This window comes from Chlamydotis macqueenii, chromosome 22 (genome assembly GCF_036417535.1).
Source record: "Chlamydotis macqueenii isolate bChlMac1 chromosome 22, bChlMac1.mat, whole genome shotgun sequence".
NCBI classification, from domain to species: Eukaryota; Metazoa; Chordata; class Aves; order Otidiformes; family Otididae; genus Chlamydotis; species Chlamydotis macqueenii.
In genome coordinates, this window is record NC_141577.1 from 5,795,030 (window position 1) to 5,817,955 (window position 22,926).

Below are 22,926 nucleotides of genomic sequence, written 5' to 3' on the forward strand. Positions count from 1 at the left end.
TGGACTCCTAATGCTGGCAGTTCTCCACTTCTCACAGAGGAGGTGCTCACAGGCAACATGTTTTCATCAAGATCCTCCGATGTTTGTGACCACAGAAGATTTACAACTGCAGCTGACAGGCAGAACAAAGCACGGTGCTGCCTACGGCATCTCACTGCCTCCGTGCTGCTGAGGAGGGTCTGCGAAAAGTGAGGATAACAACCTACAACTCAATATAAAATACCCAGCACAGATGGGAATCCGTGGAGTCTTCCAGACAAGCGCCCCTTGAAAATCATTCCTTGAACACACTGCTCAGCCTGGGGATTGCGAACAGTCACCGCAGGCTAAAAGCGGCCCCAATCCACAGGAAACTGCCCTGCACCGACTTTACGGCTCCCCCGGTCCAGCGCTCGCACAGCCTGCCCCACGAGCCAGCCGCTCAGAGCTGCTGTTCCCAGCAATTAGTGGACAGGTCAGCAATTAATTTCCTGAAGCGGATATGGAGTCCACAGCTTGGGCAGGATGGAAGCAGGGATGCTCCAAAGGGGGATGTACTGAAGAGTGGCTCACGTCCAACACCAAAGCACCTTCCGCTGAGTGTTCCTGCTGGGGGAAGCGTATTTCATCCTTGCCTGCGCTTTTCCCCACGTACAGCAGGAAGGGCAAAAGCAACATGCCATCCAGGGAAATCAGTTATTAAACGAAGAATTAAAATCTCTCGTGATCCAAGCAAATCCTTACTTCTGCCATTTAAACTGAGCAGCTGGGAAAGGCTCCTTCCAGCACGACATCAGGTTGTGTTCCTCTGAACGGCTCCCGGGAGACTGCTGTTCTCAAGTCATTTCAAGAGCATTGGTGGCAGCACAACTGAAGAGTCAGCTACTGCTTCCCCTAATCACGTCAAGTTTTTAATCAGTCTATTTTCAAAACAAAGGCTGCACTGAAAGTAATTTTAGCTACTGCAGCGCACACCACACCTCCAAAAACTCAGGCATTAAGGTCAGCACACGTTACTTACTACGATTAATTTTAGAGCCTGTTGGGACCCAACCACCATATAGAATCATAGAATCATAGAATGGTTAGGGTTGGAAGGGACCTTCAACGGTCATCTAGTCCAACCCCCCTGCAAGAAGCAGGGACATCCCTGACTAGATCAGGTTGCTCAGAGCCCCATCCAGCCTCTGAAGACACACACATGACACTAGAACGTATTTTGGAAAGAAAAGCAGAAGCAGCAGAAAGACTTCTCTAAACTCTAAGAAAAGACAGAGCTGACACAGCAGAGCTGAGCCTGCCCTCCTTCTCTGCTCACTACTGGCCATTTCTTTCCATAAAGGTGGCACGATAAGGACAAATAAAGATTACATTTCTTTTTCAAGATTACTGTCAAACCAGGACAGAAACTGTGTACTGAAATTGGAGGCTGCCAACATTGCCTTATAGCAAGAGGAAGCCCCACACAGAATGTAGGGAATGGTTTTAAAGGAATTCAGTAACAGCATTTAGCCCATGATATCACGCTTTACACGCAGGAATTTCAAAGTACACTTAACCAAATATGATCAGCTTCAACCTAAAAACCACAGGAAGAATCAGAGAAAATAGCATAACACAAAAGTTGAGGTTTTTAGTACAACAAAGGGAGAGCTGCCAATAAAACAGAAAAAAGCAGGAGGCACTTAAGGCTTTTTTTAATCGGGGAGCAGAGAAAAAGCCCCGAGACCTCTCCTTGAGGAAGGGCACATATGGCTGAAGATGGATACACCACACCTGGCCCTCTCAGCCTCAGCTCCTCTGGACAGTGCCCAAACCCTCCTTGCCGTACTGATCTCCCTTCCAACAGACCTGCTCCGGAGCCTCCGCGCCAGGCGCGCTGCTGGCCAGGACACCAAAGCTGCCGGGTGCTGGCTGATGCCATCTTACAGGCTCGCTGTGTACCGAGGTTGTAGGTCCAGAGGGAAACGTTGAGAATATCTTGCTCGGCTTTCTTGTTAGCACAGACTGACTATCATGTATTTTATATTCTCTCAATATTATTCTTTGTATTAATAACTTGGACGCACTACTGTAGGGAGATAGGATGTTTTAGTCTGCAAGATGCTTGTTTCTTATCTGGCCTGGGCAGGCAACACTGGCCGTTCCTGAGTGTTAGTCAAAAAATCCTGGTGGCTTTTCTCCAATTCCCAGAGGATCACTTTGCTTCAAGAAAAACCAGCACTCCAGCTGGTCCTAAAGTGTCCCTTTTACTGGTGATGGAGCAGGAGTGTCCAAGGACAGGGCTGACTGTAGGGACTGAAATTCTCTCTCACCTCAAAAAGCAAAGGGGAACACTTGCTCTGCAGCTGTCCCCAGCTTCCAGTGCAATACACAGAATGTCCTACCAGCCTAAAATCACCTTCCGTTTTGCCTGGTCTCTGCCTTCTCTTCCGTGTTCCCTCCCCCACCTTACTCTCACTTACTCACACCATACTCCCTCAGATTGGAAGGATCACTGTTTGAATGGACCGCGTTCCTCGGTATAATGTACATCAGATCTTTACAGGAAGAAACGAGAGAAGGACGCTTAATGAGAAACACCACGTTTTTGTAATTACATCTGTGAGCTACACAAAAGCCAAGGACTGTAAACCTATACGGCTCCTCGTAACTCAGCTGTGAAAATGCCTGCTAAGGGTGGCTGTCCATCCCTTCTGCTTGCCTTTGGAAAGCTCCTTACCGTGTGCTTGTGCCAAAGGGAGATATCACTTACAGGCAGAGTGTCAGATTTGGGCTCTGATGTCTTAACCTCCAAAAATATTTACTACAAACAAAACACTTCACACACCCAAGGGGTCAAACTACAGTAGCTGTGAACAATGCAACTCTGCACCCTTGCGCTCGGATTCTCATCGCGTTGCATTTAATGCTGATCTTTTGCCCAGAATTTAAATGAAGACAGAGTTTCTGTTTATATCTTTAACTGAAGTCTGGTTTGGCCTCCATTAGCATTTCAGCTCCCGAGGGGTCATCAATCCAACTGAAACGATACATGTGGGTTTCAGGTCACATCTGTGAAGGAGAATGTGCCCTATCCAGATCAAGGCATCCCATTAAAGTCTGCAGCCCATATGTGTGTCTGCTAACGAGCACCAAGGCAGCACATGAAAGCAGCATGGTTTGAGCCAACTTGGTATGAAAATTAGCAGAGTATCATCTCTGCTCGTAGAACCAAAGGCAACAGCGGCCCTCCACGACGTCTAGGCGAGTCCTCCCAAGGGGTCAGCTCTCCCACAGCGACGGGAGAGCTCCTGCATGTCCTAGCCATTACCATCTCCAGGCGCTTTGCTCAGCCATCACTCTGGCTGCACATTCTCCATCGTGAACAGCTACAACTGACAACGCGATCCCGCTTACTCGCTGTCTTGCTCAGAAGAAATGCGAGAACGCGTGAGCCAAAACTGATAGGTTTCATACACCACAACGCTGTCTGCTTTGCGTCTTCTCCGAGGTGTCCCAATTCACCATTAGCTTTGAGCAGAAATCCTTTCAGCCTAGGCTCCAGGGCACTCTGTGCCAGAAAGCTGCTGCAGTTTCACCCTCCTCACTGTGTACCTGAGCTCCGGGCAGCGATGAGCTGCTCAGAGTTTCTTGCAGGGAGGTGATCCCTGATCCCTGCTGCTATACCAGGCGCTTGCCGAGGAGACACGTGCACATCAGCATATCTGCGGCATCTCCTCCCAAGGCCAGCAAGCCCTGAGATGCAGCGAGGCGCAGAGGCTGGTGTGCTGAGTTACCTTGAGCACTGAGAGGAAGGCACGCCTCCATTTCACAGAAAGCTCAACTGCAGGTCGGCGTTGCCACTGAACAACAGCCAGTCCTCTGACATCTGCAAACAGTGCAATGCATGGAGGAGAGCGGAAACCGCAATGGAGCCCCCAACACCCTGAAGGCAAACCATACCCAGGCCATGTGAGCTGTGACAGCGCCCCATTACATCACGTGGAGCTCTGCACGGGGTGACAGAGGACTGAGGACTTTATTGGAGGTACTAATAAACTTCCTCCGCTTGGAGCGGGCCCTTCCAAAACTGTGATCCACAGGACTTCACTGTAAGGGTAGACAAGGACAGACCAGATGCTCTAAGAGAGAGGGTTGCTGGTGGCCCACAGGCTAGCATGCCCGAGAACCACCACTCTGAGTCTTACCTTGAGGGCCAGGATAACCAAGCCCCTGAAGCACAGCAGCCACTACAGCTCTCCCAGGGGCTCTAAGAAACACCAGAGAGCCTTTCATGAAGGCAAACGTGTTTCCTGTTAGACATGGCCTAACTCAGGCAATTGTTTAGTTTCTTGTCACTCTGTACCTGATGTGAGGTACGGACATGGAGAATATGAGGATATAAAGACATCACATTCTTATACTCTTTAAGTAAAATCCAGGCCCAAAAATCTTCTACTAAATTATACAAGTCTTACATAAACCTCCTAAAGTTGGAAGCCACCTGCGTACCCCCTCTGAGAGACAGCAGGAGCCGGCAGTTTTATGGACTCAACCTGCAGGTGGGGTGCGCAGGGCCAGTCAGAATGCACACAGAATTAAACACACAAGGGCTGTCTGAAAGCAGATCTTATCTGAACTAATTTGGCATGCTGCAGTTTCCCACATTCAAGCAACTCAAAAAGCTTTTAGGGGAGAGAAAAAAAAAAAACGAGGAGAAGGGAGGAGAAGGGAGGAGAAGGGAGGAGAAGGGAGGAGAAGGGAGGAGAAGGGAGGAGAAGGGAGGAGAAGGGAGGAGAAGGGAGGAGAAGGGAGGAGAAGGGAGGAGAAGGGAGGAGAAGGGAGGAGAAGGGAGGAGAAGGGAGGAGAAGGGAGGAGAAGGGAGGAGAAGGGAGGAGAAGGGAGGAGAAGGGAGGAGAAGGGAGGAGAAGGGAGGAGAAGGGAGGAGAAGGGAGGAGAAGGGAGGAGAAGGGAGGAGAAGGGAGGAGAAGGGAGGAGAAGGGAGGAGAAGGGAGGAGAAGGGAGGAGAAGGGAGGAGAAGGGAGGAGAAGGGAGGAGAAGGGAGGAGAAGGGAGGAGAAGGGAGGAGAAGGGAGGAGAAGGGAGGTGAAGGGAGGAGAAGGGAGGAGAAGGGAGGAGAAGGGAGGAGAAGGGAGGAGAAGGGAGGAGAAGGGAGCGAGCTCTCTTACCTTGGTACTGGGAGGGAGACTCTGATGGGCGGCTGTACTTGTGCTTTTTACCATCTTTCCAGTCTATGGCTGAGACAAGAAATAAAGCATTTGTGTCAGACAGTGAAGGAAGCCAGCTAATGCACTCTTCAACATTATCTGCTCACGTCACCTGCTTTACAGGCACCTCAGAGGACAGGAGTGACCTCCCTGCCCTCCCAGTCATGACCCCAGTTAACATGGATGATTTGTCTAAATCCATGGGGCGTGCTGCCTGCCTCCACACAGCTAACGAGAAGACCTGACAGAAGGTATCTGTATTTCCATCTTGATCTCTGCCTAGGCCTCACCAACTTGAGTTCTCCCACAACGGCGAGAAGTAACGTAAAAAGCAGCAAACTGCCAGAGCTCCGTAATTCTGACTGTGTGAAGAGTGGCAAGGCTTGAGAGGAACAAACGTGAAAGCCACGAAAACCGGCACGCATGGATCTTGTACGCTGAGAAGCGGTGCCTGAATTGCTCCTCATTTATCAACTCCAGGTTACGGCAGCCAGCCTGACTGACACAAACCGCCTGGACCCTCTCTAGTGATGGGGAGATGACTTCTCCCAAAGTTTGCGCAACTGCCCCTTCCAAGCACAGCACCACGCAACTACCGCACGTCCTGCGCAGCTCGTAGGAGAGCACGCAAAGCAGCACCAACTCTGAAGAACATCTCGTCCGAGTTGTCTTTGCTCATGACGGCTTTGGGCCTCAAGTTGCAAAAAAATAAAGTTGCCACGACAGCTCTGGAAAGCGATAGAGGAAGAAGTGAGGGATGCCCATCCCTGCTTCCAGCCCAATGGAGGGATGCCAGAGCAGCGTGCCACGGCAGAGCTCGCCCTGGGCAAGCTCCTCCACCCGCTGCCGCCTGACCAACACACTCCTGGGAGTGCTGCTGCAATCCAGCTCATTTATTTTACAAAGCATTTTTAGGGTTATTACAAACAACAATTTGGCAGTGCTCCATGCAACGCGCCTTGCCCCTACAAAAAGCAGTTCCTTGTGAAAGGAACAAAAAAAGAACAGGAAAAATTCTAAAATCTTCTGACAAGTAGCTGTAAGAGGCAGGCCATGAGCTGCTGCTAGAGCGGCCTGGTGGGTCCTAAGATGTCTGAAATTGCTTTTGGACCATTATTTTTTGCAGTCTTCTCTTCCTGACATGTTCTCTTCAATACAATGGACAGGAGGGCTGCACGCAGGTTTTACCCCTTAAATGAACACGAAGGACACAGCGTGGCCATAGCATCACTAGACACGGACCAGACAAAGAGCCTCCTCGGAGAGACACGAATGAAAAAGCTGGAAGGGCACCCCTCCTATAAATGTATTCCCATGAAGGACAGTGTTCTGCCATCTTCTTAAGAAAGCAAGACTAAAGGACAGAAAGCATTTCAGTCAGAAGCAAAAAAGCCCCCCAGGATGGGTAACGCTCTCTAACAGCATCCACGCACTCAAAACAGCCTCTTGCCACACTCTGCAGGTGACGTTACATTTTACTGATAACCTTTAACATGCAAAAATCCTCATTAAGCAGGCTGTAAAAGCAGCAGAGAGGGAAAGAAACACAAGAATTTCTGCAGGCAAATAAAGGAAAAGGAAAAGTTCAATGCATTATTAAAAAAGCAGGTAAGTAGGACAGAAACCCACGTGCACACGATGCAGGTGACGCTTCTGCAACCTACGGCCCGGTGTTCACAGCCCAGGTCACACAGCCGCGCTGGCTGCAGCCAGCTCCGCAGGCAGGAGGACAAGCTGCGCGCAAGGCTCAATCCAGGCAGCCCCGGCCGCGGCCACGCTGCTGACTAATCAACCTGCCTCTTTTATTACCAAGCCCTCCAGCTGCCTCACAGCAGGCTCTCCCCATTCCTTGCTTTCCTTCATTTATTTTCACTTCATTAAAGGACAAGCAGCGTTAGGAAGAGGATAATGCTCCTGTAAGATGAACCACCAGAGAAGCAAAAGAGACATTTAAAAAAAAAATAAAGAGAGGAGAGAAATCGAGCATAGAAATCTCCTGCCATAAACCTTGTGAGCGTGTAGCGGACGTGAACAAAGAACTGTGGAGGATGCGCCATCCTCTACGCTTCTCCCTTCCCCCATCCTCTGAAGCACATGTGATGAGATCACTCCAGTCGAACGCACATGTATGGCACAACACTAAAGGAAATCAATATTTTTGTTAAGCACAAGAAGTCCAAGCAGCTCAGCTGCAGGCTGAGCTTGACTTCACCCTCTTTGTCAGGGCAAGCAGGGCATGGGTAGCAGGCGCACGGCCGCCCTGAGCACCGTGGCTGTGTAACGGGACGAGAGAGCTAAGCGTCCGGAACAGATTTCACCTCCACAAGGTAGGCTGGTCTCTGGTTTCACGCCTCATTAGAAGGGGGAGGCTTGTGCCAGTGGAGAAGCAGTTTGCCTCACGCTGGGAGCACTAGCAGATGGTGTGTGCTGCAGGCTCCGCAGAGCGCCCTCGCTGCCTGACACTGCGCCCCACAAACCGCAGGGGTGCACCCAGTGAGGGACTCTTCCTCTGCCCTTCTTGGGGGTGGACTGATGGAGCCTTCCCTGCACGCTGCCGGAGGAATTCAGGACTTCGTTTTGAACACGCAACCAGTGCATCCCTCACCCTCACACTCCCGCCCCGCTGCCAGCCTCCCGCTGCGCTGCGCTCAGTCCTTCGGTCTACACCAGCTCGTTACCGGGCCTTTGGCTGTGCCAAGCATCACCGCTCACCTTTTTGAGGGCCTGGTTTCCGCATTATATCACCTGCTGCTTGTCCTTATCCTGGGACTGGCTTGCTTTTAGATAACTGAAGATGTCTAGGACAAAAGAAATAAACATGAGAAAATTCCCTCATTCTGGAGCACACAGTCATCTGCAACATTAACTAATCACACAGCAGGGAGAAAAGAGATGCTCTTTCACCCTAGGTTGCACAGAACATCTCCTCCTGAACAGGGACAATTCATTTCAACGCCCCTGAAACTACACGTCCTTCTCCAATATGTGGACAACTTCAAATTTATGGCAGCGGGAGCGGCGTAAATACGCGAGAGGAGCATATGCCAGTCTCCGCGTCGACTCCACAGCGGGTCCCGAGCTTGTGCGCGGAAGGGGAGGCTGCTCTTGCTCACTAACAAAGGGAGGCAGAGCTGAAATTTATGAAAGAAAACACATGGAAACATAACATTAACTCTGGCAAAGCAGCACCACAATTCCCAGCTCGCCACCTGCAATTCAAATTGCTCACAGCAGTTCTGGGTAATGAGGATGAGAAATTGGACAATGACCCAGGAAATATTTTTGCTATTAGTACCGCAACAAATGTCCAAGTTGTGCTGCATTTTTTTTCTCCTGGTCGGACGAAAACTGGCTGGATAGTCCCCAGAAAGAAAAAGCATTTGCATTCTTGTTATAAGCAAACGTTACTGAAAATCAGAGCTTTTGGGAGATGCGTGCCGGACACGTACACGGAGACCAGAGCTCCTGCGCAGCCGGTCTGGCGGGGCAGTGCCTCCTGTACACACCAAGCCTTGCCAAGCCCTGACAGAAAATATTGAAATGAATGGCTGAGCTGCAAACAAGCCCTCAGGAAAGCTAGTAAAAGCATGTTTTGACACTACACTAACTAATGAAAGATTAATTGTGTCAATATAACTCCGTTTTGTTCACAGTGGGGCAGTCAGGCTGGAGGACGTAAGAGGAAGCCGTCCCAGGATGCAACGCTGAGTTTCTGCTTAAAGGGTTATTGACAGATCCAACTTGGCGAGAAGTTTTCAGTTTGAAAACCAGGCTTTTTCCAAACCTCACAGAAATGAAGAGTTTAATTTTCTACAAAAGTGCTACAAACTACAGCCTTTATGTGCACTGCTTGCAACACTGAGCAATACTCCGAGACGGAAAACACTAAAGGAATATTAAATACTACAGGAAAAAAAAAAACCTAGTTGTTTTTTAATCCAAATCAAAAGGTACACAGTAGTCTCTTGTTGCCTCTCTCATAAACAGTGTGTGTGTTTGTGCATACTTGTGAAAGGAGAAAAGTTTCTTTCCCCTTCAATAGCCGAAGATAATCTACATGTGAAAGCTTATTTACAACTTGTAACACTTCTTTTCATAATTTTCTTCAGTCATTTTTATTAAAAGCTAGCAGTCATGGCAGGAAAAGCCCCCAGCCATAAAACCCAGGGTGAAAGGTGTTACAGAAAGGCAGCACACAAGCATTCGCCATCTCTGGCTCTAGACCTCTGCTGTCTGCTCGGCTCCCCCCGACGCGGGGCTCTCCAAAGCACCTAACGCTCATCATAAATCTCACTCGTCCGGCACGAGACGAGTGCTCCTGCGCCACTCAGGTGGCTTTTGAAAAGCTGCTACAGCCCGAGCGCTTGAGAGCCCTATCCGGCAGGGATGTGTAACCCTTCCCTGCAGAAATTTTGGAGGAAAAAATCGTGACCGTGTCAGAAATGCCCAGGTACAATTTGTGGAAGGCTGCGGCTCGGGAGGATAGATGAAACTACCGCACCCTCTGTCCTTACAGAGACGGATGGCAACGGGAGTAATCCTGCCTGCTTATACAGCACACAGATGACTGCTGGTGTCCCTCTGCCAACACTGTCGTGGGCTCCCAGCAAGATCGCATGTTGTGGAGGAGAATGAGACATTGTAAATGTTACTCCTGTTAAAGGGAAAAAAAAGAAAAAAAAAAAAGGTAACTTTCCCAAAAGGAGAAGACTTGGAAGACTTAGGCTGCACAGGGACTGCCACTCTGGTGAGAGTTACATGGGTGGGAGCCTGGGGACAGCGTGCTCCAAAACACGCTTCCAAGAAAGTGTTCATATGAGACGGCCCCAGCCCGATTCCTGCCACCCTTCACGGTCCTGCACCGCGGCTTTGCAACATCCAGCTCCCCCGTACGTTCTCACGCCACAGGATAGCAAAACTTGTCTTCAGCCTGCAAGATCATAACTCAAAAATGAAAAAAATACATGCAGAACAATCAGTATGCTTCAGGGCCATGTAACACCCAGAAAAGAGCCAGAGCCAAACTCCATGAGGTGTGGCTTCAGCCTGCCGGCCTTGGCGGCAGCTAGCCCTGTGCAGCGCGGGTGCGAGCCACCGGAGTCACCAGCCTCAGTGCATCCCAGGGACAGGGACCAGCCCCTGACCTCTCTCCTTCAGCCATGGAGACACAGCCCATGTACCCCAGCCCTCTTGAAACTGGTATAAGGTGGGCTACTAACACAGGGCTTGGGAACTGGTAATTCCCACTGGCTGTAACTTCATTCTGTAGTTGCCCAGGGAAGCTGTAAAATCTCCATCCCTGGAGATACTCCATGCATCACCAGCTGCCACCCTGAGCAGCCCGATCTGACCCCGACGGTCAGTCTGACTCCAAAGGCAGCCCAGTTTTGCATGCAGGGCTGGACCAGACAACCTCCAAAAGTTCCTTCCAGCCCGCAATACTCTATGCTTTTATTTCACTGACAACTGATTGGAAGGCAAGTGCAATTGCCCTATAGGCTTTAGCAAGCCCAAAACACCCCAGTGAAGAAGACAGACTTCAGTCTAGAGAGAAGAAAGTGAATGGCAGAAGAGGGATGGCAGGACAGGGAGAAATGCGGTCTGGATCTATGCGGCCTTTACACTGTTGAGGAACTGAAGACTAAAAAGAATCAATACAGTACAGTACAGTAATCAATAGCAGAAGCTACAGTTTGGTATCCAAGGGGAAAAACGTGGGCCAGCCACACAGATAGATCTTCCTGAATGACCTCAGACACAAACATGCCCCCAGTGAGAACTCGTCGGCTGGGTCAGTGACGTGAAGGAGACAATCTTTGTTTGCATCAAATAAACCATCTGAGATTTCCACAGCCCAGCACCGGCTGCAATACTCCATCTCCAGAACCTGACACTTGTACAACGCTGCATACCACAGTTACAACTCCTCTCTTTTACAAAAGCTGTATTTCTCATGCTTGTGGATACGAAGATAATCCTGCAAACACAGACCACAGTTTCACGTGGTGTTTGTTTCCAGAGTTTATACCCTGAAAGGACAGATCAATGCGCAAGTTCATTTCAGCAGGATGCTACCTTAAAATCAAAAAAGGCCAACCGATTTGCTGCCTTTTGTAGCAGATAAAGTGCCTTTCCCACAGTTTCAAACAATTTCCACTCACCAAGATATCAAAAGCGCCAAGGGCTCCACTGAACTGTCATGGGCTCTAGTTCCCCATCATTCCTACAAGAAGCAAAGTCAGTACAAATACTGGGGCATGTCACAACCTGAAAGCACAGAGACAAAATGAAAAAGTTTGCATTTAATTGCAGAAAGGCTAGGTTACCAGTTGCATTATTCATGTTCATATTTAATTCATTTAAAACATCCAAAGTTAAAGACAGCTGCAACAAACATACCCCCTTGCCATAGCAAAGCAGCGCAGAACTTGACACAATTTAAGTTCAGCTTGCAACGAGTACGCAGGACCGCAGCTCTTCAACGCCTTTGATATGAGTAAGATCACATCAACTGAGTTGATAGAAACTAGTTCAGCTTTTGTAAAATGAAACTATCTCAGAAAGGACTTAAAAGACTAGACCTGGTTAGTAATAAAAGGGAGAGAGACCACAGGAGAGCATATAAAATAATGAACAGCACCAAGAGAGTGAACTGGGGACTCCAAACAAACCCTTCCGCAGAGCAGCAGGGCAAATCTATTATACTGAATAGATCTACATACAACAGGGAAAAAGCCATTTCACTTACTGGAAACTAACAGACATGCAACTTCCTCATGGAGGACGATATCAAGACAAGTAAAAAAGTAACACTAAAAAAGGACAAAGATATTCAAAAGCAAACCAGCATTTATAACCGCATCAAAGCATGAAACGCACAGGCCATCGGTGCTCACACCTCAAGCAAGCGTTGACCAGAAGGCGGGGTGACCAGCGGAATGCTGCCCACCACGTTACCACGTCAGCTGCTGCCTTTTGGCACGGGAAAGCCAAGCACTTGCCTTCCCGCCAGGCTGCCGGCACCGGGTCACAGCCAGAGGCAGGACACTAGCTTGAGAGGCAGCTTTGTTAGCACCCCAGTGACGCCCTGCGTTGGTTTACACCAAGATTTATACCTTGGATGTATTTTCTTTTTTCTTGTTCAAAAATAAAGGCAGCCACGGCTGGGAGGAGTATGGTAGGGCATCCTCAGTGCAGATTGTGGTTCCCTCCAGCAGCCACATCGCACAACCCTCACCACAAACGTCGCCAAACTGCATCTTAATCTAATTAAGTTCTCCCCCTCGCTGCTTTTACCAAGAGGCTCTTCCAAAAGCTCATCCTTATCATCCCTAAGGGGAGAACGCTTCAGTTTACCTGTGCCAGATTGGAAGGGACCTTCAGGGTTATAGGGTGGCCTCCTCTGCAATATTCTTCCACTAAATGTTGCAACTGCAATGCCAGTAAAACAAAAAGTGAGAAAATGTGGGTGGAAGACACTGTCGCAGCTCTACAGACCTCATAAGATGCATGTAATCTCTTTATCTACAAAGCCTCCGCTCCTTCGGAGTGCATAATTATGAAAAGAGTTAAAGCTGAGGTTCTTAACATTTCTTCTAGGCACTTCTTTATTCCACTAAAGGCACCACTCGCATCTGAATTATTTCCTGGGGTTGTCTGGACTTCCTATTATACAAGGAAGATTATGGTGAACCTTGGGATGGCGGCCAAGTCCATTCACAGCGCTACCATGTTTGATTGAAAGGGTAACTGAAGTTTTGTTGACAGCGTGCCAAGCTTCAGACCTCTTTGGACAATGCAGTTGCCAGCAGGCAAGATGTTTTCAGAAAGAAGAGGAAGAAAACTACCAGCAGCGAAGCTGAAAAATGGTTTTATTAGGTCGGATATATACCCCACAGATCAGGATCAAGAAAAAGAAAAAAAAATTCTGCATATTGCCAGAAGACTGTGAGAATGACGCTTCTTGGAAATCCCATGGGACAGCGACAAGAGAATCCTGATGGTTTCTCATAATGACAAACGCCCGCAGTCATTCATTTTTTTTTCCCCACAAAAGCATGAGTCTTGAGCAGCACGGCCAGTTCAGCCAGTAAAAACCCCTTCAACACAACCCCTGCTTCATCCAGCTTTTCTTCATGGGTATCTTTCCATCAAACACTATCAATGTTGCCAATGACGAAGAGCTATCCCTTACAAATTCCCTTGGGAAACGGGAGGGCAGCATTACAAGTTCCTGCCCATCACGGGTGACGGCAGTGCTGCCATTCCAGCTCCCCAGCTGCAGGCTCAGGCTCCCGTTTCATGGAAGCCCCCATGCGCACCATGGGTCACACGAGAGCACCCAGTTGCATCTCAACCCGGTCAGAAAACTAGGTACATGATGAGCAGATGCATGTAACCACCTCAACCTGCTGCTTTAATATCTCTTTTTGCCGTTTTTTATTTCTATGGTGGAGAAAGAAAGGCACTTGCAGCCTACTTGAGAAATTAGAGGACTGCCAGCACATCATTGAAACACTTCTCACCTCTTTTGGTTTTCACACTGGACTCAGCTCCTCAGATTTCTGCCTGACCTGCAGACAGCATGACTTCTGCTGGTCTAAAATCCCAGTTTTCTCCATCAAAGCTCCGGTGAGCCAGCCGACTGACCGCTCGCCTGGGTAGAAGCCACCCTGCACACCAGCCCCCTCGGAGCCAGCCACAACCGCCAAGGAGCACCAAAACGAAACGACAAACAAACGCTTACATGGGCCCTGAACGAAACTCTTCAAGAGCGAGTAGCTGCAGATTTTGAAGAGCGGAGTCAGAATTTCTCCTGACCAATCGGTTTATTTCATCCCACCTCCCCGTTACCGTTGTTCTGGACCAGACTGGAGTTTTATTTCTCCTTGTCTGTGCAAAGCTATGTTTTGGCAGCTCTGAACTGCTGATGAAGCTACAGCACCTCTGAAAGCATGTCTCCTCATCAGGTCTCAAGGGTCCTTACGTTCATACTAGGAAATTTTTCAAAGAAACACGGTAACAATGTATGTTGGTATTTCCATCTGGAGTACTGATCCCCTTGCGCGATCCGAAATATCTGATGGCTGCAAACCATTACCCCTCTTTCTACCAGAAGGATTTTGTGTCATTTCCAACATCTCTCTCTCTCTGGAACTGATTGTACCTTCCTACCATGTAAGAAGTGGACTGATAAACTCCAGACTTCATGACCGGCTCTTCAGAAACACATTCTTGTGAAAGATGTAAAGACACTGAGGTGTCTCGAAGATGTGATCACCGGCAACACACTTCCTTAGCCAAGGCTCTGGGGAGAACATATTTTAAGAGAGACAAAAACATGCAAAAAACTTGGACAGACCACGTCTCCACAATGAAAATATCAACTTTATGACTTCCTTTTGAACACCTTCAGGTTGGAGGGGAAAGGAGATGGGTCAACCTCCTAGCAACTGACAGCTGGATCATTAGACACTGCCAAGTTGAGCTCAAGGGAAAGCCAATAGCTCAGGGTGAGGGTGAAAACCAGAGACCACTGGAAAGAATCACTCACCACCGTGTTGGAATCTGCAGGAGTTACCACCTCTCATGACTGCAGAGGAAATGAAATAAAACCTTGCAGGATTCCAATAAAGGTTTCCTTCTCTCGAAAAAAAAAAAATAAATCCTAGTGTGGGCCTTGGCTCAAAATAGAAACGTCTTGCTGTGTATCACTGTGAGCAGACCTCGCTCTCCACGAAGATTCAAGAGGTTATAATAAAAACGACATGTTTGGCACGCTCCAGGAACAGGATACCCAGGCCGAGTGAAACGGGGAGAGGAAAGGGCTTTAAAAAAAAGCCAGATGAGATAGTCTAGCCTGAGTTTGCTAAGAGGAAGCCCCTTAACACGTTAAAACTTCTCAAAATAGACTTTTCTACCAAAAAGCCGGGACTTAAACCCAGCCTGCTCCATCTCTGCCATTTCTACAGCGATGGGCGTGAGCACTCTGGCCCTTGGGGGTTGACTGCTGTAAGAAATTCACACACCATTGAAAAATCAAAACTGCTTTCGTTTTAAGATCAGCGTGGCTTTGCTCCTGTTTCTGCACAAACAGAAAGAAAACACTGCAAAACCTAAAAGCATGACAACTTAGAATCATAGAACAGTTTGAGCTGGAAAGGACTTTAAAGATCATCTAGTTCCAACCCCGATGCCATGGGCAGGGAAAAACACAGAATCATAGAATGGTTTGGGGTGGAAGGGACACTCAAGGGTCACCCAGTCCAACCCCCTGCCAGGAGCAGGGACATCTCCAACCAAATCAGGTTGCTCACAGCCCCAGGCAACCTGGCCTTGGATGTTTCCAGAGATGGGGAATCCACCACCTCTCCAGGCAACCTGGGCCAGTGTGACACCACCCTCAGCGTAAATAATTTCTTCCTAATATCTGATCTAACACCAAGCAGAGGATCCTGTGTTGCTCCTCCGCGAGGCAGCACTGCATTCAAGGCTTGGAGCCAAGACGTGGGCTGCCTTCCTTTGCCAGGGAGACATTGCCCACAATGAAGACTGGCTGATGTGATGTAGACTTAAGCTAATCATAGAAAACCAAACCCCTGTCATTACAGTTGAGGCTAAGGAAGCTTCATTAAGCTCCAGAATTACTTCAGCAGATCCATTAATTGCTGGTCTTGCTGCTGAATTGACTTTCAGACTTTGCGTTGCTGTTGTTTCTCCTTGGCTGAGCAATGCCCAGGTAGCACATCCCCATGTGAAGGAGGCCACCAAGACCACGGCTCACCATAAGTGTTCTGAAGGAGCTTTGGGAAAAGCAGCAGGTATCTGTTTCTGGGTGTTAAGCAGAGACATTTCTGAGCCGTATCACCACAGTACCTCCAGTGGAGCTCTCCCAGATGCACTCTAGCAGAAGCCAACATGGGCAACTGACTTTGAACAGGTGAGACACCTTCTACATGTACAAACTGATGTACTGGTGGACTTACCAGGTGTGTAGGAAGGACGTGTCAAAGCAAGGAATTGAATCTGTGTTCCCGAGGCTGATGCTTCTGCCACCAAACCATCTGGGTCATGACTCTTTGGTGCCAGCAGTTTTCTGCCTTTAGAAGAGGAACAGCTTGGGCAGTGGAAGCTATCTAGAGTGGCACGCCAGCGTACCCAACATCCAACCCACAGTGGTCACCTCAAAGGAGAGATGAAAATCCATCACACATGCAGCACTCTGTAGCCCTGACCCCAGCGTATTCTGCCCATATCGCAACACCCTGAGAACAGGAGCCAGGCCACACGTCGGTTTTGCGCACACCGGGGTTTCCTTCCAAAGCCATCCCAGGAGCAAGGAAAAGCGCAGAGATACCGTGCACCCCAACACGCCCCTGTGCTGGGTCACGCATCCCCCATCGCCTGGGGACAAGCCGGAGGGCACGCACTGAGAGCGAGGTGCAACGCAGAGCACCCTCTCCAGTGAGGCTGCGCCCCACCTGTGGAGGCTCAGTGGAAAGGCCAGACCGACACAGGCAGTAAAGAAAGTTTTGCAGCAGTGTGGCTATTTTAATCCGCACGGAGCCGCATGCCAAATCCAAAAGCTATTAATGAAAGCAGATGGCTTACAGAAGACCTTGAAATGGGATTCTGCCCATGACGGTTACAAAGTCACCCCACACAAAAGCACACAATAGGATGCTTCAAAGTCTTTAAATACGAATTTAAACGGAGGTCCAAAAAAAAAAACAGTGCATGGTTTCTATATCTCTGTAACAGAGGCACAACCCTGTCTCGCAGCCACGTGACGGGCTAACACAGCACCCCTCCCACAGTCATGACTGCTTTTCCAGACAGCAACTACACACACGAGGTACGCAGCCCCAGAAATGCACCCCAGTGTGTAAACCCTCCACAGGTCTCCGTTCAACACCCAGTATACATATCCTACAAAAAACTGCTTCATCGACCTTATACTTATTTTCTTCTGGAGTGTGTCTTACCAAAAACTAAGATCTTTACGGGACGGGAGATACGGGAAGGAAGTACCAGGTAGATAAATAGACACATGATTTGTAACACGAATTAATGAAATGAATGTACCTGAACTCCAGGAAGATAATATACCCCCATGTCCCTAGCAAGGGTACACAGGAGGGAATCCAGAAAGAAAAGCCTGACTTCCAGCTGTGCCTCTATCGGAAATGTCATGACAGACTGTGTAAGGACGCTGCAAGCTGGATGTGAGAATTCCTGACAGAATATTTTGCATTAACTATTTCCAGTAATCTAATAACTTGATACTTAATCAAGTCTCAGCATAACATCCTCAGGAGACCATACGCAGGGAAAGGCAGCTTGAGAGGGGAATAAAAAAACCAAAGGGATGGTAATTAGGGGACACAAAAGAAATGTAAATGAGGAAAGCCTGGAGAAGAGAGGGGAAGGAGGTGATGGCTGCCTTCCCTTACCCGCACCTCGCAAGCGCTCCGGCGGAAGGGCGTGCTCCCCGGGCCAGGCAGCGGGCAAGGTGACCACCGGCGTGGCAGGGCGGGAGCCGAGAGCTCAGGGAGCAGCCAAGAGCAAACCAGCCCTGAGGAAAAGGTAAGGGACAAAATCACCACTCGAAAGCTAAAATACTGGAGATGTGGGGGGCGATGATGGTTACATACACCTAGAATTGCACTTTCCCGTATTCTGCTTGCCTTCTATAGCCCATTTGAACAATTAAACAGAAAGCCTAGCAATAACCCTTGGGAAAATACACAAGATGAAAACTTTCATCCTTAAGCCTCATGTGGTATCAAAGCAATCTCTAAGGTGCTCTCTTCCCTCATCCAGCACAAAGTAATGACCTTCTCTGGCATTAAGCATTTCTGAACTTCCTGGGCTCCAGCACCAACACAGGCACATCCTTACTGGCAAGCAGCACTGGGAGGGCCCATGACTGAAGTCACACTCAAGGGTGAATTCTTCAGAGATCTGCGTACAAAACCCTGTCCCTGACTCAACAACCACGCAGCCAACCTTCCCAGCCCTGCCAAAGACAACTCTCTCTGCCCTCCTGCACCTGGCTTCTCAGAGAAGGCGTGGTAAGATGATCCCTTTAGCATACGTATCCTCAGGGTGACAAAATGCAGGGTCTCCCCTGCCAAGCAGGTACGGCCAGATTCAGAGTCAGGCTCTTCCCTCCAACACTCCCAGCAGCTGATTCTTCTTGTACAGAGGAAAAACGAGAAAAAGTTCCTACTGATCTGCCCTATCTGCAAAAGAAACTAAAAAAAAAAAAAAAAATCAGAACCCTCATGGTAGGGAGCAGAGCCACACAAACCTGGATTTACCCCTGCTAGAGCTGAATAGGAGTCAACCTCTGCCGCTTGGAACGTGGAGAGAGAGATAACCCAGTCCCTGGCAGAGGGAAGGAGCATTGCCTGGGAGAGCGAAGGGAGAGGCTGTGCCACCACTGCTGCTGCCCGGCCTCCTCCAGCCCAGCAGCACCTGCCAGGGCAACGGGGCTGCACGGGAGAAGAGAGCTCACAGAAACTCGCTGTACCCCACGGGGAACGGCATGCCAGGGCAGGAAGCAAGCGTTTGTTTTATTTTCTCACTCATGTAGAGAGATATTAATTCAACAGTTTCTTAGGAAAAGGAAATTGCAGCAGTGCAACATGTCAAGAGAGACGAGAAGAGCCAGGCTCACCGAGGATGGGTATTAATTACTGCTTCTATTTTTATCCTATGTCTAACTCTGGCCTCATCTGTGCCTTAAGGAGCTAAAATCCCAGGAGGCAAAACTGTAAATCTACTGAAATAGGTGAAATATCCTCTACAGGCTGCAAAGTCTGGATACAAATAACTTCTAACAAGTGCCCATCAAAAATTCTGTAAATTTTAACAAGAAAAGAAAGAACAATCTAGCAGCACACAGAAATATTATCTCAAGAGGATTACTCCCAGAGAGGAAAAACCACTAACCAGTTCCTGCAAGCAACCCTGAACAGATTGGTTTTAATTATGTAAAGAAAAAGTTAGGCTGCTTTACATTCCTGAGGGGCCAAGAGTTTGAGAAACTAAAAAATATATTGTGAGGCTCTCACTGTTGTCTGTACAAGACACTATGAAATCTCTGATTTTGGCAACAACATGTACCTGCAGTAGACGCCAATATAAAAAAAAATAAAAAGTCACGACCACAAGCAACCCAAAGTCCATCCTGCAGCTATGAAAGTATGCTCACTGTCTGCCAAAGAGCTAATGAAAAAAACGCACTCTTACAGACCGTATCTGCTAGACATTAAACTACCTGCTGGACATTTTGTACAGCTTATAGAGCCATAAAACAGCACAGGGCATTTACAGATTCTCCAGCTGACAACAATATGAAATAACTGAACAGACCCAGCGCAGTCCTCTGGTCAGGCACAGCGGGGAACGCTGAATACACGCCAGCACACACACAACCAGAAATTGTGCCAGCAACGCACAAGAGGAGAACGAAGCTCACGGTGACGGCAAACGAGCCAAGACAACAGAGCCATCCCTCAGCCTCACTGTAATGCTGGAACCACAACGGGACCGCCCAGATTTACAGTGTGGGGCCTGGATAATGCCCAGAGGGAATCAGTTCCTCCTGCCCTGCCTGGGGCAGAGGCAACTCACTGTCAAGCGAGCCGCTACCTCCTGCCATGCTGGGGGACGTGCGGCATTTTACGGTCACCCAAAAACCTCCATTTTGAGATTGCAGAAATGACACCATGGACTTCACCTCTGGAGACACGTGACAAGCCAGGAGGACTGGCCATCTGCTACGGCTGATTTCCCCTGTGGTAAGGATCAAGGGCTCCAGGTGAGCAGCAAGGTGGTGGCCTCGCTGGTCAGAGCCGATACCTGTGGCCAATCAGTCACCACTTATCTTCTGGATGGTGCCATGTCAACCGCACATAACATGAGGTACGGCAGATATTCTGCTACAGAAAAGAGAAAGGATTTTACCAAGTAACCTGCACACAAGAACAGAAATACCAATAGCACCAAAACTGGAAAGATGTAAACTTCCACCACCTAGGGAACAACTTGGGAACAAAGCATTACACTTCTACTGAACCAGCAAGAACTGCAAACAGAGATGTAAAACAACACGACCGCATTAGCAGAGTTTTCAGTCTTCCACCTGTAGCTGATACTCTAATGGAGACCTCCACTTGAAAACATTTTTTAATTATGCTGCGTTGCCTGAAGAGTTCTTTTCTTTAATAGTCTAACAACTCCGGACGCGAGCTGATGACGAGGATGTCTCCACAGTCTTTTTGCAGGCAGGTGCAAGCTCGGCAGACATCAGAAACTCTGAGCTGGAACCATGCAGTTGCAATCAGTACACCGCTGCCCAGCCCTAACGCAGTGCCACGCAGCTACAAGGCTCCTGGTTCAGAGCTGCCTCGCACAGGGCTTGGTACCCAGCAAAAAGCCGGGATATTGCTTTCCACCTGCCAGGTACCTTTCAGCAATCTCGCAGGTCTGGAAAGCTAGCGCACGCACGCACAGAAGGGCATTTCCTAGCAGGCTGCAGAGACATCCAGCCACCAGAAGCATTCAAACACCTGACAACACGAACGCGCTCCAGGTACAACATAATAGTGAAAAGTTTCACCAAGGACTTCTGCAGAAGCAAAATGGAAATAAAATTATGAGGTTTAATACGTAATGAGACTAAAAACCACAGCGGCAACAATTTCCAGGAGCTGGGCAGATAGCAGGGCAGGGGCACTGTAAAGGCATCGTGCACGTTTGTTGCCGCAGTCTCTCCTTGCAGGGCTGCAGGAACAGTCACACACTGCCAGTACAAAAACGCCATCCAGGAAAACAGATGAGCCCCTGAGATAGCAATTAGCAGTTACTAGTGGCTAGAAAATACAGCGTGGAAACAGGATAACTGCGTTACAGAAATCTTTGTGCAACACAGAGAGCTTCAATATTGTTACTGCTGTACAGCCAGGACCCCACTGCAGCCCATGCGGGCTTCGCGAAGCAGTAACTGTTATCCCAGGAAAGAATTTGGAAGTGCCTCATCACTTTTTTCCCCTTTCTGAAAAAGAAAACCCACGAAATCACAGCCTATTTCAACTGTAGGTCTCTCCCTGAAATGCATCATAACAATTTTATCAATGATTGAAATGAAGAAATGTTATGATAACGTCTTGACGTTATTAGGAAGACCCCTCGTAGCATGGAAAGGGATGGGAAGTTAGCTGCAGGTTGTGAACTTCCACAGCAAATGCAATTTCTTAAAACATTCAACCACAGGCAAAGGAGATCAAACCCACCCTGTGACAGAGAACAATATTCTGCTCCCTCCTAGATGGGAGGGATGTTTGAGATGTGCATTTTGCTACAGAAGTATGAGACAACTGGGGAACTCCTTATATACAATTTTAATGAAACGCAAGTTTTCAAGCACCACATTCTCACTGACATCAGTACAGATCAAGGACTGTTAGTTATGGCCAATTCAGCACGAGGATTCGGGACCAGGGCTTCCCGGCTGCCACATGTGTAATTAAACACGCAGCAGGGCACGAGAGCCAGCAGCAGCTCTCTGAACACAGAAGGGAAAGGTTGAAAGGAAGATCGAAGTCTACACAAATGACTGCTTTTACATTTACAGAATTTTTCTTCTCTTTGGTAGTCAGCAAGAGAGAAGGTGAAATGTCAAAACGACGGGGTTAAAGTGCAGCAATACCAGCCTGAAATCAAGCAAAGCTCCTTAATCACCCGAACAGTCAGGCACTGGAGTAGATTGCCGAGGAAAGTCTGAATCATCATCATTGGAAATCTTTAAGAACAGCTTAGACAAACCTCTAGGAAACATTACGTGTAGGTAATCCTTCAAGGTCACTTCCAGAAACACTGAAATAACCAAGACTTTCTTCATAAGCATGTATCTGATCACACAGCCACTGCAGGATTTTGATGGGCTGCAGCATATTTTTTTTTAAAATTTGACAGAACAAAAGAAAAAAAAGCAAACAAACTCAGCGTACAGAGAGTGGCAGCCTCTTGGCTGCAGGAACATTCGCTTGACTTATTTTTAGAAAGTGGAATTGGTGCTACTTCCTCCTCGGTCCACATCAGACTTCATCAGCTCTTCTGTCTGCTTGCTGCGCCTTCCCTTAAATAACGCTCTGTGTGCGTAAAGCAGAAATTTCTCCTACCTTAAGCATGCTGCTGGGGCAGGAAAGGCCATGCTCCGGCAAAAGAGGGGAGCAGGGAGGAGAGGGCACTGCACTTTACAGCACTGGCAGCAGGGAGGGGAGCGCCTGCTAGGAGATGCCCGAACACACTGCAGAGCCCACCCGGCACGTCCAACCTGAGCTTGGGCAGCCAACCTCACCCTAACGCAGTCACCTCTGGAGACCGGCCAGTTTCAGGGACACAGAGCAGCACGGCTGCAGGACGGCTGTTTATGCTAACGGGAGCCACGGTTCTTCCCTTGGAGAAGCGTTGCTCATCCTCGTCCCTCCACGACGTGTGTCCAGCCCAGCCCGGGTTCCTAAGGGCTCTCCTCGCGGGCTGCCGGTCTCCTCCGTGGGCTGCAGGGGACACAGGGAGAGCAGGCAGGCTCTGGCAGGCGGCCCAGGGAGGCCCTCTGACCACCAGCAACCAGGAGGTAGCGGAGAGGGAACACAAGAACCCCCTGCTTGCTGGAGACGCAGCTGGACGCATGGCCCTCCGCTCCAAACGTAGGCAGAGAGGGCTCAGAG

General features: G+C 48.8%; 1 protein-coding gene across 11 annotated transcripts in view; it reads right to left on the reverse strand.

The window, feature by feature from the left end:
• The window catches only part of SCMH1 (Scm polycomb group protein homolog 1), a 72,268-nt gene that overhangs the window by 43,943 nt on the left and 5,399 nt on the right, over positions 1 to 22,926 (reverse strand). For 5 of the 11 annotated variants that reach the window (XM_086764865.1, XM_086764861.1, XM_086764864.1 and 2 more), the window contains exons 2-3: positions 7,901 to 7,986; positions 5,150 to 5,218 (exon numbers count right to left, since the gene is read on the reverse strand). The exons of 1 other annotated variant lie outside the window; for it this stretch is intronic. In XM_086764865.1, coding sequence (XP_086620991.1) covers positions 5,150 to 5,218; positions 7,901 to 7,925 — 94 coding nt within the window. In that variant the 5' untranslated portion in view covers positions 7,926 to 7,986. Of the gene's footprint in view, positions 1 to 3,758; positions 3,851 to 5,149; positions 5,219 to 7,900; positions 7,987 to 8,129; positions 8,305 to 11,349; positions 11,456 to 22,926 lie in introns of those variants that run through there. 5 more of the 11 variants (XM_086764856.1, XM_086764855.1, XM_086764858.1 and 2 more) reach the window with 5 other exon arrangements.